Here is a 20,375-nt window from a genome sequence, read left to right on the forward strand (position 1 = left end):
AATAATGACAGCTATTCTCAGAAACAAAAGTTACATTTTGAAATTATTTTTAGTTATTCTGATATTATAAGTTTTTATAAATGGTTAATTACTTTTTTGACAAAAAAAAACATGTAATGATTATCTTTCAAGTCTTAATTGTGAAAAACATGGGACATTTAAATTTTCTTATAAGCTAGAGGCTAATTACCTTTTTACAAGTAATTTATTTAACTTATTTATGCTTAGAATTTATTATTAAGGATGCTTCTAAAACTCATCAAAATTTTACAATAATTATTATTTTTTTCCATTTATTTTTATAAAAGGCAGCACACGTCAGTTAGACTATGTAGTTTTTTCTCATTTTCAAATCTAACAAAAAACAAATGTTTTTTTTTAAATTGAAATAAATAATAGTAATATGATATTTCTCTCCTTCATCGTCTTGACAATTAGTAATTAATTTTGGTCGTGAACATTTTGTCGCTGTGTTCATAAGCAAAATATGATTCTAGAAATTATAGCTAGAGTTTGAACAAAGTCTAGCTAGTCTTCGTCAAAACTCTACTACTCCACATTTCAAAAATGATACATAAAATAATTTATTTTACGTACATCTCATACATTATTCATTTATTTAATTAATATAATGCAAACAAAAATGCATTCGTTTTTGGAAAATACAGCCGCTATCTTAAAGTATATTTACTAAAATACCGAATTTTTCGAAGTTTAGCATTTCTTTTTGTGTTTGGAGCATTTTTTAATTTGCGAAACTTTCCAGGATTAAGTTTATTTTAGTACTGGGTTATTGAGAAGAATGTAATTCTTGCTATCATAGTTGGACTATGAACTTGGGTCCCAAAACAATCTTTAGGTGTATGTGATAAAAGTTTTTTTAGCATTCCAAACTTCAAAAATAGATGTTTAAAATTCATTTTACGTAAGTATCATTCACAATTTTTTTTTATTTGAACTTACTTCAAACAAAGATGCTCTCTTTTAAAGAAAACAGTTGAAATCTTAAAAGTTTTTACTCCAAAATGGTATATTAAGCTAAATTGCGTCTTTTTTCTGCACTTAAAAATTGTGGTGTAATTTCTCTCCGAATTAAATTTTGAACAATTGAAAAAATTGTGTGAACGGAACACTTTATTCAAGGTTAACACTAAATCAAGCGTTCATATACGACTTAAAAGGTGTAATTAAAATCTAAACACCTATAATAGAACAAAATTTTGCTAATTTCTTTCTCATTTGAACAAAACGAGAATTATTTTCTTTTCCGAAAATCTTGGTTGCCGGCTCGTATTTTTTTCATCGCCCAAAAGTAATGCAATCTAAAGTTAGTCGTTTTTTGTGAATAAATGGGATTTGATTGATTGATTTGTTGAATGATTTCTATATGCATGTTTTTAAATGTGCAATAAGGGTAGTTGCATTTTATTTTTTATGTCTAAGTGAGCCGTGTTAAGTGATTTCAATGTGTATAATTTTAACAGATTCAGCTCTGTTTAGTCTTGTTCGAGTTTCTCGTGTGCTACACATAAGTTTGATTAGCAAATATATCTTATTTTTATGAATTAAGGAAAATATCGTAATTAGACTATTATCACTATCACACAGTCCAGTCCCATTTATGTAACCACCTGTCAAAAGCTAGAATAACCACCTTTGTCAGAGCGGATTGCTGCGAGACGTGCAGGAAGAGAGTCAATTAGGTTTCTGAAGGTGTTCACTGGATGTTGAGCCATGCCAACTCCAGTGCCGTGGCCAGCTGCGCGAGATTATTCGGTTGAGGATCCATGGCGCGAACAACCCGATCGAGGTGGTCCCACAGATTTTCGATTGGGTTTAAATCCAGTGAGTTTGCTAGCTAGGGGAGTACGGTATACTCATCCTGGTGCTATTCGAACCACGCACATACACTGCGAGCTGTATGACACCTCGCATTGTCCTGCTGGTATATGCCTTCATTCTGAGGAAAAATCATTCGCATGTAGGGGTGGACTTGGTCCGCAAGAACAGATGCGTTCTTGCGCTGATCCATCACGTCTTTCACAATGATGAGTGAACCCAGTGAATGCCAGGAAAGTATTCTCCAATCCATAATGCTCTCTCCTCCAGCCTGGATCTTTCCGGCAATCGTTGCAGGGTGTTTGCTTTCAAACGTTTCACGCCGTATACGCCAAAGTTCATCTGTCCGATAGGGCGTAAAACGTGATTCATCGGAAAAAGCCACATGTCACCACTCTGTAGACGTCCAGTTGCGGTGCTGGCGTGCAAATTACAGTCTTCGTCGGAGATGAACAGCTGTCAGCATAAGTGCATTAACCAGGCGTCTCTGCGGAGACCCATGCGCAGCAACGTTCACTGAACAATTGTTGAGGATACACTCTTGGTAGCCCCTTGGTTCATCTGGGTTGTCAGTTGCTCAACAGCTGCACGTCTATTCGCCGGAACGCATCTCTGTAGCCTTCGCTCGCCCCTGTCATCTATAGCCCGAGGTGCACCACACGTGCCATGCCGCTTATTTTGGATAGTGCCATTTTGCCATGCACGGTATACTTTTACCACGGCGGCACGCGAACAGTCCACAAAATTAGCCGTTTCCGAAATGCTTCTATCCTTGGCCCTAAAGCCAATAATCATACCCTTTTGGACGTCGGATAAATCTCTACGTTTCTGCATTGCGTCAACGATTGAAATGCTTTCCGAAGCCCTAGGTCAATCCTATATATACACTCCACTGTAATGTGGTGCCACCTACCTTCTGTGATTGGTTACTTCACGTTGACGTCGAAAGTAGGTGGTGGTCACATTAATGTGACATGACTGTGTATTTTTCTTTTCAAAATTCTTGTGGTTATCATTTGCTTAGTATAGTTGCTATATGAATCTTTTCGTTGTCTAAAATTTGTTTTTACTCTAAAATATTATTGAACTTTCGAATAATAAGTGACACAAAGAAATTTAGTAGTATCTAAAAAAAAATTACGAACATCGTTTAAAAGTTTCTCTTTGCACTGAAAAAAAGCAAAACACAAAATCATTTGCAAAAAAATCTTGCAAGCAGAGGTGCATCGAACCCCACTTAGTACATAAAAATAATAAGAAATCCGTAAAAATAAACTAACTTCCAAGAAAACAACTTGCACAGACTTTTGTCGAAAATATATATTTTATTATTCAGTATTTAATTTCCATCAACCAGTATAATTTAAAAGGTGCTTGCAAGCAGCAAGTAGAAGTGGTCTCGATGAGTTATTATCACATAACAGTATAATAAATTTTTATTAAAAATAAAAAATCAGAAATAAGTTTCTTCAATAATAGCATTGAAGTGTAATGAAGAGTTTTGCGAATTTATAAATTTCGAGAAACTAGTAAAGGAGCTTTTTTGAATTAAAATTTTTATTTATAATTGTAACTTTGCTTTATTTTGCTAAACTGATAAAATAGTTGTCTGAAATATGATAACAAAAACCTATCATTCATTACAGATAATCTTTATTTTTCTTATTTTTCAACAGTTAATGTTTAAAATATTTATTTTTTGAATTTATTATTTAATACTGTAACATATATTTTTGTAGATAAGCTCAGTTTTTTCCAATTTCATATAAAATTATTTAATTAAGTGACTAGCATATAGGTTTGTTTCACAATCGTCGTAAAACTTTATAATTGTTAAGGTGCTTCTACAATTTAAGAAATAGGCATTAAGTCGTATATTAATCAATTTCAGGAAAACGTTAATTGCTTAGTTATCAAATCACTTAAAAATTTAATTAATCAGATTATACATCGATTATTATTTTTCAAATTTCTATTACAAAACACGTCATTTAAACAATTTTTTTTAACGAATTTAATAAATAATTTTTATCTGCATCAAAATTAATCGAGTCACCAAGTATCTTTGTTTGTATATCTGAAGCCAAGGCGAATATAAATATTATTTCCTATCGTATCAAACTGAATTCCTTCATTCGAATAACAATGCACTGTTGTTATGTTCTTAGAGCAAAATAATACCATGACTGTGATATACAGCATATTATATCTGCTTCAAAAATATACAGATAAAATATCACAAGCAGAAATTGACAGTCTAGTGTTGCTTAAGATGCCATTTCTTTCTCGTAGTCTTTTGGACTTCTAACAGTTGCTTTGTAGTAGATTTCTTTGGACCTTATCCAGCTGTAGGAGTTGTCAAACAAGAGTATATCTGAAAGCGTTATATAAGAAAGCATTAAACGAATTTTGAATAAATTAATTTTTAAAATTATACAATTCTATTTGACATGATTGTTGACATGATGGGTGATTCTATTTAAACATGACATTTCGGACTAAAAAATTTCTTCAAATTTAAAGTCTTCAAACTAATCTAAATTTTTTTTTATATGCTTCTTTAGTTACATTTATTAATATCTCACAGACAGCAGTGTAGTTTATTGACATTTGCTCGAGAAAAAAAGTAAAATAGAAATTCACCAAATCTTGAATGCCAGGAAAATGACATATTGGCTTAGAAGTTTTAAAAACAGTCATTTTAAGTTAATAGTGAGTAACTCAACTTAAGCCTTTATGTTAAATGGACCATAAATTGCTTAAATTAATTCTTTTTATCCACTGTAGAAAGAATATAATTTTTTTCTGTTGCTGATATGTACAGAATAAAATTGTGTATAATAATCAATCATTAAATAAATAAATAACTTTGATTACATCCAACCATGTTACAATCATACTTAAACTTGGTATTTGGTTAATATTTGCTTTCCTCCTTACAGTAATATCAGTTAAAAGAAATTCTGGTAAACCTTCAATGTCCTGGAATTCATAAGCCAGGAAAATGACAGCCAGGATAATGACAAATTCGCCATTTTATAGCACAGAACTCGACTTTAATTTAATATTTTGGCCTAAGACGTCTACATTCTGCAGAAAACAAAGGATTTCTTAAAATAACTCAGATAAATCTATGTTTTTTATGTTATTAATGATTTCAAGAAGCCAGGAAAATTACAACACAAAATCCTACTCATCTTGAAAAATTTTTTGAAATAGATTTTGAACCGGAAAGTTGGTTCTTTATTCATGCAACAAGGCATGTTCATATAGGAGGGCATCTAATCAATCTATTAATATAAGATATTGATTGCTGGCTCTATCTATTTTGGTTATAAACCACTAAATAAAAGTAGCCAGGAAAATGACAGATTTTCTTGGGACAAACAAATTGTTGACAGAAAAAACTATAAATAATTCCGTCCTTGTAAATAAATCCTTGTAAATAATTCCGTCTGCGTATTTTCTAGAAATGCTTACACCGGTTTTGAAGCTAGTTATTATTGGAAACATTGCTTGGGACATGCTAGGAAAATGACATCCTGAAGATCAATTAAATTTTTTAACTATACAAAACAGTCAATGCTAGTGCAAAGTCATTTTAAAATGCTAACAGCAATGCTATTTATTAATTTTTTTAAAAAAAGTTCTTTTAGTATTATAGTATTAGATCTTGGAGCAAGGGACAGTGAATTGTCATATTTCGTGAGAATCACCCATATATGGTATTTAAACCATTTATATGGTAATTTTTCCGTTCATATGGTAACAGTTTACCAGAAATTCTGGTTTTCAAATTTATAGTTCTTATTATCATGCATTTAACAAAATATACAAAAGAAAAATTAAATTTAACAGAATAAATGTTTTGTTTAACGTGTTCTAAGGTATCATATAAAATTATCAAATTTTACCACATTTACCAAATTTAATCACACGTTATAAAACCATATTACAGTTTTGATTTTCCGAAATCATTAGCAAGGTGTTTCAGTAAAAATTTCTCAGAGTTTAGGTGTTCCCATAGAACCAGAAACACCGTAAATTTTACCATATTTTTAGAGCTTTGACCATTAATTTTTCTTGGTGTAATCTGTGAAAATTAACATTTTTGATTGAAATATTTTGAGAATAATATCATAATTATACGAAAAATCTATTGTGGAATTCTTTATTTTATGTTTCAATTTCTGGTTCATCCAATTTGCATATATTATGTAACTTTTCATAGGAAATTCCACAGTTTAAAGTGATGTTGAAACACGTAAAACCTTAAAGTCTAACAGTTTTAGAAAATTATAAATTAAATAATTAAAAATAATAAACAATTACATAAAAACAGTTTTTTGCATGGAGTTTTCTTTGAATAAACCAGTCTCATTATGTGCATTTTTAATTGCTTTATAAATCAAGAAATATAACAGAGTACAGAAATTTATTATAAATTATTGTGTTCGCAGTACGTAAATTTATCATTGAAGTTCGTAAAGTTCCAAAAAGCTCGCCGGTTTAAGTTATTTTAAAACATATTTTACAGATCAAGGTCAGCTTGCCTGAACATTTCGACACTAAAAAGTTCTAAAACCGAGAAAAAGAGTGTTTTCAAATTTGATTTCGTAATTTAAATTATCACCAGTACGAATTTATTAGTATATTTAAGATACACCCTTTGAACTTCTTGTAAAAATGCATCTGAGAACGTTAAAAGGTGTGCATTACATAAAAATATCATTCAAGGAATAATTTGAAAATATTTGTAATTTCATTTCAATGTTTTGGAAATGATCACGCTCTTGATCAAATATCGCCATTATCGAAACATGCTGCATTTACCATATTGTTTTATATTTATATTTTTCAACATTATTATTGAAGTGTAGACCATATGCTGCTGTTAATTTTTGAGAAAGTTTGAAAATAAATAAATAAAATTCATACATTATAGTAAGTTATTTAATCTAAGGTTTCGAGTGGAAGTTAATGAAGTAACAAAAAAGACCACTTCATTTTTATCCGCCATTTTCTATTCAGAAATGTAGAAACTAAGGGCAAAAAACTGCTTTTTCAGAGTGAATAAAATACTATAAGCCACGTTACTGTTAATAGAAACTACTTTATATCTAACTTTAACCCTCTTGCTGCTTATGCATGATTACCTCTTTGCATCAAATTCCTTTAGTGCAAATAGAATGGTTAAGTAAGATTTTGCCTCGATTCTTGTTTTGAAATTGATCATGCTAAACTTCATTTCTAATAAATGTATTTGCATATTTTTATTAATGTAAACATTTTACCTTAGCCTTTCATAAGATAAATCAAAATTTAATTTAGAATATTCAAAAGTTTTCTTTTGGATGATTATTCTACAATTTTCTTTTTCCGTCAAACTTATCTTTGTTTTCTAATTCTATATTGAATAAGAAAAATTATTTTAATTTTTTTTAATTTCTACTTTGAAGTATATGCACAGTGCGCAAAATAAGAAAAAACAAGCCACGCTGAATAAGTTTTGATCTAATAATAAGATTTACCCGTTATAGAACTATCATTATAAAGGTTCAAAGGGGTGGCCTTGAATATATCAGTTAATTAAAGTAGATGATATTTAAGTTACATGCAAAATCAGGCGCAAAAGCGTACTTTTGAAATATTGGAATTTCAAAATTCGATTTCTTAGGAACGCCGGATTTCGTTCAAATTTTATATTATTCCATTTAAAATTGCATTCTTCTAAATTGATGTAAGGGATTGTAAACATCATAATTCAAAAGATTGTTGACTATTATTAAATAAAATAATAAAAAATAATGAATATTTTTTCTAAAAGTTATAGCTTGCTTGGAATTACTTTTGGATAAACAAGTTTTATAATTGTGAGGAAAAAGTTATCAAATCGCTTAAAAAGTTCTCGAGATATGAAGAAACATGTAAAAAGTGAAATTAGCATTAAGGGGTTCAAACTTTGGACTGCTCTCTTGACCAAACTATCAGAACCACATTTTCCAGATTGTGCTTGTCCCCTTCTCTCTGAAGGTTAAAAAAATTCCACCGAAAAAAGCATGTTCATTAAGAGAGAGTAAGTTTTTGTGACTGATTTAGTAACTAAAATTATTGTCTGCATTAAATAATTAGCATATTTGAGATCAATCTGAGAACCATTAAGATTGAGTCCTGGAACGTAAAGATCTGATCATTAGATCAATAGTTATTAAGCGTGATCCGCTTATTTTCCTGCGCACTGGACATTTGAAATATGTAAAAGAACTGCGCAATTTTTAAACCTATTTTAATAAAGAAAAATTATCAAACAGTTAGAGTGTTGAACCAATACTATTCAAACGATGATTTTAATAATGTCATAAATTATGAGGATTAAGAATTACATGCATGTTTCTGGATTATCGCAATTTCATAAACAATCGCGTTAAACAGTTGCGTACACATTCCTGGATTATCGTAATACCATAATTTATTGAGATTAAGAATTACGTACATGTTTCTGGATTATTGCAATATCATAAGTAATTAGGATAAACGGCTCAGCGTATGCGTTCCTGGATTATCGCAATGTCTTAAATAATTTGGATAAGTAGTTACATGCATGTTCTTGGATTATCGCAATTTCATAAACATTTGGGACAAATAGTTACATACATGTTCCTGGTTTATCGCACTTTAACATTCCTGTTTCTGAAAAGTTTTCGGTGTCTAAACGCTGCAGGGAAACTATCTCGACGATTTTTTCTTCGTCTCCTGCTTCGAGTTCCTTAAGAAACAGTCCAAAGCCAATGTCTCTTGTCTTTGTTTCGAACTCCCATTCTATCACAGAATTAGCTTCTTTACAATTCAATTCAATTTCTGAAAAAGCTGCTCTTGGAATGATAAGTTTCTTCGCTTCCTTGCACTTGGCTAATGTGTCTTTTGCTTTGTTCACATGAAATTTAGATGGTATCTGACCTCCATGCCTTATCTAAAAGAAAACCAATCTTTTATAATCATAAGTTTTTTTGTTTAACTTCAAGTTACCTTACTTTCTTTTTTAAAAAAAAAGTTAAAAAAGGAAACTAAAGTATGTTATGTTAGAAAATAATAGAAGCAATGAAATATAAGAAAATGGATAAATATGACTACCGAAACTGACGTCTTCAGGGGGTACCAGCTCCGGAAGACATGAAAGCAAAACCTTTTCTATCGAGAGAGCAAGACAAAAGTTTAAAATTTCTCTCTCTGCACCCTAAAGGTTTTGCCAAAGCCCAGGAAAGTAATATAATACATAATATAAAATATAAGCATTTTTTCATTATAAAACATAAAGATTCACACATTTTTTTCTTCATATTTCATTGTTTCTATTGTTTCAATTCCTTTCGAATTCACTGCTGTTTAGCACGCTCTTCCATTGGAAGTATTATTTTTAAATGTTTTTAAAATTTTGAATACTTTTATTAATTACGTTTGAAAAGTTACCGCCAGAAAATAACGAGTGAAAGTGCAAGTACTTGAAGTTAAAAAATATTAGTAGAAAATAAAAAGTATATTATTTAAAAATTTAAAAGTAATAAATATAAAAAATAGTACTTTTGCACTTTTACATTTTTTGATGAACAAAATAATTTTACTAATTTTGCTCATCATCCTACCATTTAAAAGAATTTTTATAACAGCATAATATCAATGGGATAATAAAATATATTTTGAATCAATGCTACAATATAGACAACATAAATAAAATAATTTTTTAAAACTCAATGAAAAAATGATCTATTTTTATTCAGAAAATGAAAATCCAGTAAAAGTTCATCAATGCTTAATGAATTTATAAGATGTTCATAAATAATATTTTGAAAACAATCTGGTTGTAATAAGCATACTTAATTGAAATTTGTTTAATTTGCGATCGCAACGAACTATAGGGGGCGTTGTTGTATGAGACGCTTACCTGCGATTTCTATATGAACCGTCATTCAGTTACTCTGGAGACGTCGTTAATGTAGCGTGTAGCATTGCAACGTTCCTTCTTTAATGTGGCTTATTAAATTTAAAAAAGAAAAATGCTTGATCTTCTTTCTTATATAACGGAAAACAAAATGGTATCTCTTTTTATTAGAGAAGGAACATCCAAAACACATCGGAAAAATATTTGTACATTAACAGAAAAAAATATGTATATTCTTATAAGAGTTAAAACCTAATGCCCGAGAAATAGTATTACTAACTTTAATGATATAACATGAAAGGCCCATTTAAACTTTACATTCTATAGTTTTAAGAATCATATTAGTTCAAAAATTTAAATGAACAAAAAGTATACATAAGCCTCATAATTTTATGAAATTTAATTTTGTAAACAACGTTTTTTGACAACAATTTTTATCAAAAAATTTCAAGTTTCAATAAAAATCATTATTTAGAAACTAAGAAACGTAAAATAAAGAATGCTGACGAAACAAAAAAAAAAAAAAAAAAAAAAAAAGACAATTCTTTTTTGTCGCCATTTTTAGTGCTACGAATATTCGTCTTTGGGATTTGCCAAAAACAAAACAAGATGCAATTTTATTTTTTCAGGAGGGAAATATTTTACCGAAAAAACGAAAATGTACCAATTCCCACAACATAAAACTTTATCTTGGTAAACGTACGTTTCGGAAATGTTATTTCATTTGGAATCTTATTTATCAGAGTTCGTATGGCGATATGATTGTTTTGAATCTATGCTAAACTCTATATCGGCTCATTTTCCACCGAAATCCGATTAACTATTTTGATTTTAAATAAAGTGTTTTATTTTATGAATTGTCGCAAAAATTTTAAGTGTAGATTAGCGGCTCTTAAAAACCGCCAAATCTGTAGCGGCGGTGGCGTTAATACGTTAGTACCGAATTTTTATTCCATACTTTTCTGAATCATATTACTTCAAACATTGGAATATACAAGAAGTATACATAAACACATAATGTTATACCATTTAATTTTTCAAAAAAAGTATTTTGAGAACAATTTTTATCAAAAAATTATAAACTAAAAAACGGAAAATAAAGAATTCTTAGGATAAAAAAACGATTTTAAGAATTCTTTACATTGAAATAAAAACTTTCATATTGTTTCTTTTTTTATTATTCTTATAGTTCTTAATCAGACGTAAAAATCCATTCTGTAGTGTAGAGAACCATCATCAAATGAAAAAAAAATATTTACAAGCAAATTTTTTATTGTAAAAATCATTGCACTTACCTGATTTATGATTCCCGGAGAATTCCAAAATGATAAGTTCCTTGTTTGAAAACTTTATTCTCAAATAATAGATACATAGTTTATACCTTCATTACTTTTAGATAACATACTACACAGCAAAATTTTATAATTGATATGAATTTGAATATGTAGCTAAAAACAGAATAGCGGAATTCTAGTTGAACTTATTCTTTCAAAATTAAAAAAAACTTACCAAGAAAACGATTTAAATTAATTAAGAATCAGCAGAAATGGCACTATTTCAAGTAACTTGGATAATTTTTTATTGTTGTTTTCCGAATTATATGGATACAGATATATATACTATTCTATAACGAAGAAGAATATGCTATAACTATTACAATTCTGTATGTTCTGAATTCATATTTATTCACTGGAATGACGAAAGCAATGTTGACTTCACTTTAATTCGTAATGAATTGAAGACAGAAGAAATGCATTTTACCTTAATACACACATCTGTAACAGTATCCGAAATCGGAAGTCATCAGTTGCAAGTTTGTTGATAATAGAAATTAAAAATTATTGAGGAATTTTTCTTCAAATGTTTGGCGTGTTCTGTTCCTGAAAGATTTACTAATATTCTGGAGATTTTTTTCAAGTTCTTCGGCCTTTTCCTTAGGGAAATTTTGTTTCCTATTTGCTGCTAAAAAATGGCGTCTGATTCAGTCAATGACTTTGATGGAACTAAATGAAAACGTGATAAATTAATGTCCGATATTTACAGGCTCCCGCTAGACGGCGTACTCGAGCGTTGCGATCGCGAATAGTTGTTAACAAGACTCTGAGGCTTTGTTAATCAACAAAAATTTGTCATTAAAAGTTTTTTAATCTATTCCTTATCCCATATTGTATAAAATTGCGGATCAAACTACGGTTAAAATTACCGTAATTTGATTCACAAGGTTCAAATTACGGTAATTTATTTAACGGTGATTTATTTAAAAATTGCGGTATTATTTTAATGATCCAAAATCAAAATTAGAATAAAAAAAGGTTTTTTCGAGAAAATACGTTTTAATGTCATTTCTACTAATAAATTAATAAATTCGAGGTCATTCTCGCCGATCATGCTACGTGAAACTGTGATCATTAGACAAAAAAGTTATTAAAGTTTTGGCGCACTGTACATAGAACATTTGTAGGTGATATGGTAATATACTGCTCAACAACTCTTTTTTATCTCTTGTTAGTCAGAAAATGGTAAAAATTTTGATTGACGATTAATTCGAATCTGAAATAAAATGGCGATAAATTTATTTACCAGCAGTCAGAAAATGATTGAAATTTAGATTTTCAAGTAGCACTAACCTGCAGTTAAAATGCGATTCTTTTAAACTTTCAGAAATTTTACAGGTGATAAATTACTTTTGATGACAAAATTGCTATAAATTCTGCTTGCGATAGTCAGAAAGTGACTGAAACTTGTATTATTATCAAGTATAGAGCTCTAGTAGAAATTTGAGTGCGCTACCTGTTTGGGAAAAGGTTGAAATTTTGATTGTAAAATATTACCATCTCCCTCACGTGAGTAAGATAGTAAAAGTGTAGCAATATTAAAATTTAAATTTCTTTAAATGGTAAAAAATCCAGTAAAGCTTTAAATGATCAACCTTCGTTCGGCGAAACTCTTCAGCTTCAACCCTTATATTATACAGGAATTGCTTAACACTCTTATATTATACAGGAATTGCTTAATACCGTTATATTATACAGGAATTGCTATTAGCGATTATCTAGGTCAGCGATACTAAATTTTTTCACCGGTAAAATCTTTAATGACCAACCTTCGCTCTGCGGAACCCTTCAGCTTCAACCCTTATGTTATACAGGAATTGCTTAACACTCTTATATTATACAGGAATTGCTTAATACCGTTATATTATACAGGAATTGCTATTAGCGATTATCTAGGTCAGCGATTCTAAATTTTTTCACCAGTGAAACCTTAAATGATCAACCTTCGTCCGTCGGACCCCTGACGTAATAAATTAAGTTCATTTGCAGTTGTGGATATAAAAACCAAAGCAAGACTACCAATTTTTAAAAACTAAAGACAATTGGGAATTTTTTTTAACGGATAAAAGACTACATATTATTAGATGTAAGACTACATATTATTTTAAAAATCTTTAGCAAGAGGAATGTAATTTTTTCATTGTTTTATCGCTAATAATCTTAAATTAGATTTTATGTCCGACGTTTGTATTCACAGTCCCAGAGTTGAATCTAGTCCAGATATGAATTTGTTTTTTGTAGTACATGCATAAACTGAAAGTAAACAAAGCAAGCCGAATCATGGTTTTCTTTGAAATGAACCCTAAAAAGAACTTAAATAAACATTGAAAATTGTTACTAAGGAAACTCGTTTTTTTACTAACGAATTTAGTTACTTCTTTTTGATTTGAAGATCGAAAGGGGAAAATTACGACAATAAATGCTAGTCCTTCCAGTATTTTATTCAATGCAATAATTTTTTTTCTTCAAAAATACTTGACATGTCTTGTCTGTTGGCAATTTATTTTAATTTCGTTAAAACATCTAAATTGTTAAGTAAAAAATTGGTTCGATCTAAATATAATTATAGGCTTCCAAAATGTTTTAAAAAAAGTCTCCTAATCCTTGGAACTCTTTGAACTCCTTAACAGAGGTATAGGGTTTAGCTGAAGACCACTTGGGGATAGCTGATCTAAACATTTTTTCCTGCTACATCTTTGAGTAAGAAGGATAACTTCAATATTGACTTACGAATGATTTGCAGAGAGGATCCCCGTCTGGATCAGTTTTTTCCCCACCCAAAAACGCTGGCAAATCTGAGGCGTCCATGATTTTGAGCAGTGCGGGTTGGTATTCCTCTGAAAAATATCCATTGATTTTATGATTTTTTTTATTAACAAACTTTTTCATAAAATGTGATTACATAAGTTGGAAAAATGTATAGTCGGATGCTTTTTGGTTTAATGTTCTTTATGAGTCTACTCATTGTAAATGAAATAGATGTCTCAAGGTTACACGATTTTCCCACTCCTCATACTTTTCTCCTCCGCGTTACCATGGTTTCTGCAGATTTTGCTTTATCCCCCTATTTTTCGGTAGGCAGTTAGAAAGAGCCCTAGTGGGAGAGTAAAGGTTTCCGAATCTGTGGTGGGAAATTGCATAATACAAAGGGTGATATAACAAGAAAACAGCATTTAACCGCATCCCTTCATCAAAAAATTTCTTTGTTTTATTATTAGCTATTGTAGATGGAAAAATGCAGTTTTTAAACATTTTATAACAATAATAATAAAACTAGTTTATTAAGATTTTTATATACTTTGTATTCGTAATATCAGTCTCATAAAAATTGCAACATAAGTCACAAAAGCCTTTTCTGTATTTGCCCCTTTCTAAGTGCTAATTCATGTATTTGAATGTTTCCTGTTAATTTGAAGTTTTTATAAAATAAATCTAAAATAAGCTCCATCTCATTATGACGCATATAAGAAGGAAAATTTCTAAGTAAAAATGTGTTTTACTATGTATCGTCATTTTATATTTTTATTCCAAATTAAACATTTATAATTTTCTTCCTTTTTGATGTGTTTAATAATATCATTGACAAACACCCCATATAGTTTTTCTTAAAAAATTATTAAATAATTATCAAAGGAAAAAGGGTAAAAAATAATAAAATATATCAAAATGTAACATCAGTTACCACGGAACTAACCTAATAACGGAGAGAGGAAAAATTTGAAGAGTGGGGAAATCGCGTAACCCTGAGAGTATAATAATCAAAAAATGAGGTTTATACAACTTACCTGGTGATCCATATATTTGTATCCTATTCAGAATTGATGCTGCCAAAACGGTTTTGAGGAAGTTAAAGCAAATGGCGAAATAACTTGGAACTACATGGAAATAGAATAAATGGTTAGCATCATTTAAGCTTATTCGTTTAATTTTAGAGAGAATTATCAATAGTTACAATTTGAATACTCAGGAAGCTTTTGAACTTTTGTTTACAAAAAACAATGATTAGCATGATTTAAGCTTACTCGTATAATTTAAGTATTAAGTTTCAACAATTACAATTTGAATATAAAAGAAGCTTTTGTTTCCAAAGAACAATAAAGGTTGTAAAATTTACTGCTCAGGAGAATTGAAAGTTGGAACATTCAGAAAGTTGACTTTTAAACGAACAGTTTTTTTTTACATTTATATTTATACGACTAACCATCAAGTTAAATGTTCTTGTAAAAGGGGATGTATTTTGTGCGGTTTAACGTTTTTAATGGTATCTTGTGATAGCCAGAATAAAAAATAATAGTGTGAAAATTTCATGAGAAAAATTAATAATATCTAATATAAAAGTAAGAAAAGTTTTGTAAATGGTCAAATATCTCGAGAAATATATATCGAATTGAAAAGTGGAACTAGGAGCATCCAATATTTTTTTAAAGCTCTCTAATGACACCAGACTCGATCTTACACTTGGGTGTGGCGGGGGAAAACTTTTTGTTCTGTTTTTTAAAATGGTGGTAAATCGAGACAAAACACATTGGAAATAAAAAACTAAAAAAAAAAAAAAACTAAAAAAAAAAAACTAAAATTGTTTTGACATTTTGCTTCAATATAATTAAATTAATCTGCACGCCTCTTGAAAAAAAGAAAGATGATGGTTAACTCCTCTTGATTTTTCTGAAAATGAACTTCATTAATCCGAATATGAACCCAATTTTTCCTCATCACCAATTGTTTTCTGGGAAACCCTCCCGATAATCTCCTATCCATGAATTTGATATGAAGATATGTAAAGAATTATTTCTACCCTTAAAACTTTTTATGAGGGCTACAGAGGTGAAAAATTTTAAAACATTGCATTTAAGTATATGATGTTTTTGAAATTCAGCTTCTCAGGAACTATTCGATCAATTTTTGCACAAATTATGAGTTTTGCTATGTAAAATTACATTCTATACAATGATGCAAAAATTGTGTACCTTACAAGTGAAATTTTCCTCGTCATTCTTAAATAAAAAAAAATAAAAATAATAAATGTTCTTCTAAAAGGTAATTTAGCATTATTAAATGTTTTTTTTTCGCATGGAATTATCTTTGGATAAACTAATTTTATAACTGCGTGTAAATTTTTTTAACTCGCTTAAAAAGTTCAAGAGATATAGCGAAATACTCAAAAAGTTAAATTAACATTAAGGGATCCAAACTTTGGAACGTTCTTCTGACCAAACTATAAGGACCATATTTCCCAGGTTGCGGCTACCCCCTACATTTTGTACGTTAAAAATCCGAATCCGTCGAAAAAAAGGTATGTTTATTCATAGAAAGTACGTTTTATTCAGAGAAAGTACATACGAAAGTGCGGTATCTTATTTCGTAACTTGAAATATCGTCTGCACTTTTTAATTAGCATATTTGAGGTCACCCTCTCTAGCTGAGTCCTAGAACGTGAAAATCAGATCATTAGAGAAAAAGTTATTCAGGGTGGTTTTATTTTTACGCACTGTACAACACGTATTTTAGCATTTGAATAAATAGGTTCAATAAATGGGACCTTAAGAAACTATATCTTGAAAATAGTTGAAATTGAAATCAATATATTTCCTTTCGTGGGAAGTTGCGTAACAGCTGCTACATTATAATAACTTAAACATATGTTGATTCTTAAAATTCGCTACTAAAAACTTTCGATTAATATAATATTTCATTTAAATTTCTATACTGAAATACGAATAAGCAAGCGAAAAACCGCTTTAAACGGTTTAAAAAAACTTTTATCCTTGAAACATATATCCTTTTAACATTTTATTCCTGAAAATTAAAAAAAAATTATTCCAATATCAATAAAATCAATATCAATAAAATCCAGCTTCTCACTGGAAGCGCATCGCTAGAGATAAAATCATTGCGGACTGGAATGCTGAATTTCTTGCTTCGCCTCGGTCGCTTTGGACGAAAAGGTTCTTTCCATCCATTTTTCACCGTTTGCAATGTAAATTCTTTGCAACTGATTTTAAATTGACCCAAATTTTAACAAACCATGGAAATTTTAAGAGATATTTATTTCGTTTCCATCTGCAGACCAGTGGAATTTGTGCTTGTGGTGATGCTGAACATATTCTTCCTCACTGTAGTCTGTATGCGAGTGCCCGAATGAATTTAAAGACTGATTTGAGACGTCTTTCTATTTGTTGGCCACCTGTCTTATCAGAACTAGTCAAAAGTATTGAAAGTCTTGCGGCCTTGCGGAATTTTGTTTTTAATGTAAATTTGTAAATTTTTCTCCTTTTGTTTTCTACTTACAACTGTAAGCCTCATGCTGTACTTTGTGGTGCATGAGGAGTTTTAAGTCGTTTAAATAAAATAAAAAAATAATAAAAAAAATAAAATAAAATAAAATATCAATAAAAAATCATGAATGAAATTTTAAGCTACGTTTACAAAACTCAAGTTACTGGTATGTAAGCATCAATTACCCCATTTAAATACTTTATGTTCCCACCAAGTTATTTTTTTAAGGAAACTAATTAATTTTAATTGTCTTAATAGCAAAAAATACGTATAGCCTCTCATATATGTATATATATAAACACAAATAATAATAATAAAATAGTATAAAATTGAAAACTATTAATGGGAAATAACCAAAAGTCTTCCTCAGGACTCATCTTTTGATATAATTTAATGAGATATTTCTGAATAAAGATCAATCATCCTAAGATAAATACTATTTATAATGTATCGATATCGCTAAAAACTTTACTTGAAAAAGAGTATGAAATAAAATAAAGCAGAAACAAAACTTACCGACTTCTCGCAAAATAAAGTGAGGTTTAGGTTTAAAAGTAAAATACACTAATTTAACAATTAACAAATTTTGCAAAGAAAAATTATAGACAAATGAAAAAGGGGAAATAATAGGTAAAAAAATATTGTTTTTTATTTTTATTTTGTATATATATATATATATATATATATATATATATATATATATATATATATAAATATACACTCAAGAGCCAAAACACTATAACCACTTCTAAATAACGAGTTGATCCACCTTTAGCCCTCAACACACCTGCAACCCGTCTTGGCATGGATGCCACAAGTCCTTGATAGATGGTCGGAGACAGATTGTACCAGATGTTTAAGCAACGGTCACGCAAATCCGAAATATTGCGACTTAGTGGTTTTTGAACTCTGACCTGCCGTTCCATGACATCCCAAATGTGTTCTATCGGATCGAGATTTGGTGAGTTAGGCGGCCAGGACATTAACTGGAATTCAGCATCATGTTCCTGGAACCACTCCAATTCAATTTGAGCTTTGTGACACGGGGCGTTGTCCTATTGGAAAATTCCAGCTGGAAAAACAGAGGTCATGCAAGGGTGCAACTGGTCCGCAATGATGTTCAGATACCCTGTAGCATTCATGGTCTGCTCTAACAAAACCACGGATCTCGGATACACCCAAGAGAACGTCCCCCAAAGCATAATGCCGCCACCACCGGCCTGTGTATGACCTGCTGTACAATGAGGGAGCAACTGTTCGCCTGGAAGACGGTGTATCCTGACACGGCCATCGGCGTGATCAATGACAAACCGTGATTCATCTGACCAGGCAACTCTCTTCCACTGATCTCTCGCGATGTTCCCGGGCCCAGCGCAGTTGTAGTTGGCGATGACGCTTGGTCAGAAAAGGTACACCAGTGGGACGTTTGCTGCGTAGCCCCATATCCAACAGTGTCCGCTGAACAGTGCGCCTTGATACTATTCTATTTGACCCTGCATTGTAGTGGGCTGTCAGCTGAGACACTGTCTGGCTCCGGTTTTGCTTCACTAAGCGAGACAATCACCGACGACCTTTTTCCTTGATAGCGTGTCTACTGCTGGTTTCACCGTCATTCATCCACTTTGCATCAGTGCTAACAACTGTAGATCACGAACAACCCACGAGTCGTGCACTTTCGGAAATACTTGTTCCGAGCCTTCTAACCATTACAATTTGCCCTCTATCAAAGTCACTTAGATCCACAGCCTTTCCCATTACACACAGAAATAAGTGAAAGAATGATTCTTCAAACTCTTCAGCAAAACAGTTAAATACCACTTCCACCTGATCACGTGCCTTCCACGTCATCCGGGAGAGTTCATTGCAAAATGTAGGGGTGGTCATAATGTTATGGCTCTTCATAATGTTTGGCCCTCATATATATATATATATATATATATATATATATATATATATATATATATATATATATATATATATATATATATATATATATATATATATATATGTTTTCCACAAAGTTTGCTTTCTATTCGTTGGTTAATTAATATTTAGCAATAAGTATTTAACATTTTTGAGGTCTCTTCCCCAGGGCTCCCCTGGTACCCTTAAGATTGACACTTAGTGCATGAAAATCCGATCAGTAAAACATGAAATACTCAGGGCGATATCTCTTTTTTTATGCACTGTGCTACGGTTTAACACGTTTTTTTTACGTGGTTATTCGAAGCTCTTTCTCAAAGGAAAATTTTAAAAAAAGCCTCAGTGACTTGCATTTGAAGTAAAACTGCAATTTCAAACAATAAATAACATCTTAGCATGAAGAATCATCTGGGCTTTAGAAAGGACAAACAACTTAAATATTTAAAAAGTTATTAAAAGTTATTATTGTTAGGAATCGCAAAGTAGGCAACATTTTACCACCTAGATGATAATTAACAAAATCAGAACCTCATTCTCAGCTTTTGCAAATTTTTATGTCCTTAAATAAGATGATAGATATTTGGAGTAAGTTTTTAAATGGTTAAAAAATTTAGAACTTAAACTTCTTTTCATTTTCACGAAACAGCGGCCTTCCCCGTATTGACATTTTGTACCACTTTCAGAATAAGCATAGACAGCGCTGGCCTTATAGAGGCTAAACTTGAACTAATTGTCATGAGTAACTGTTGCAAACTCGCAGAAGGTATAAAAATAGCATATTCTCAAAAAAGGAAAATAGTGTGAAAATAGCATATTATTCTCATTCATCATATGATATGTCGACGGATCCTTCAAAAAAACAGTATTAAAGGGAAGAAATGATTTAATTACATGCTTACCATTTATCACAACAATTTGTTTCAGCCTTTCAGGATAATTATCTTGATTCAACTTTGCCATATTCATTAACTCCGATATAACTGTAAAATAAGAACAATTAGTAAAAAAAAAGCGTTTTAAATTTTAAGATCATTTAAAGACATTAAAATGTATTAGGTAAATTACTT

The 20,375-nt window shown here is 30.5% G+C and overlaps 1 protein-coding gene across 1 annotated transcript in view; it reads right to left on the reverse strand.

The window, feature by feature from the left end:
• Positions 1 to 3,144: 3,144 nt before the first annotated feature.
• The window catches only part of LOC139426000 (retinal-binding protein), a 51,484-nt gene continuing 34,253 nt past the window's right edge, over positions 3,145 to 20,375 (reverse strand). The window contains exons 9-13 of the mRNA XM_087168191.1: positions 20,208 to 20,288; positions 14,895 to 14,984; positions 13,840 to 13,946; positions 8,494 to 8,809; positions 3,145 to 4,213 (exon numbers count right to left, since the gene is read on the reverse strand). Of these exons, the coding sequence (XP_087024317.1) occupies positions 4,107 to 4,213; positions 8,494 to 8,809; positions 13,840 to 13,946; positions 14,895 to 14,984; positions 20,208 to 20,288 (701 nt within the window). The 3' untranslated portion in view covers positions 3,145 to 4,106. The remainder of the gene's footprint in view (positions 4,214 to 8,493; positions 8,810 to 13,839; positions 13,947 to 14,894; positions 14,985 to 20,207; positions 20,289 to 20,375) is intronic.

This window comes from Parasteatoda tepidariorum, chromosome 7 (assembly GCF_982258835.1).
Source record: "Parasteatoda tepidariorum strain Cologne lab strain chromosome 7, Ptep-v5.0, whole genome shotgun sequence".
In the NCBI taxonomy this organism is placed as follows: Eukaryota; Metazoa; Arthropoda; class Arachnida; order Araneae; family Theridiidae; genus Parasteatoda; species Parasteatoda tepidariorum.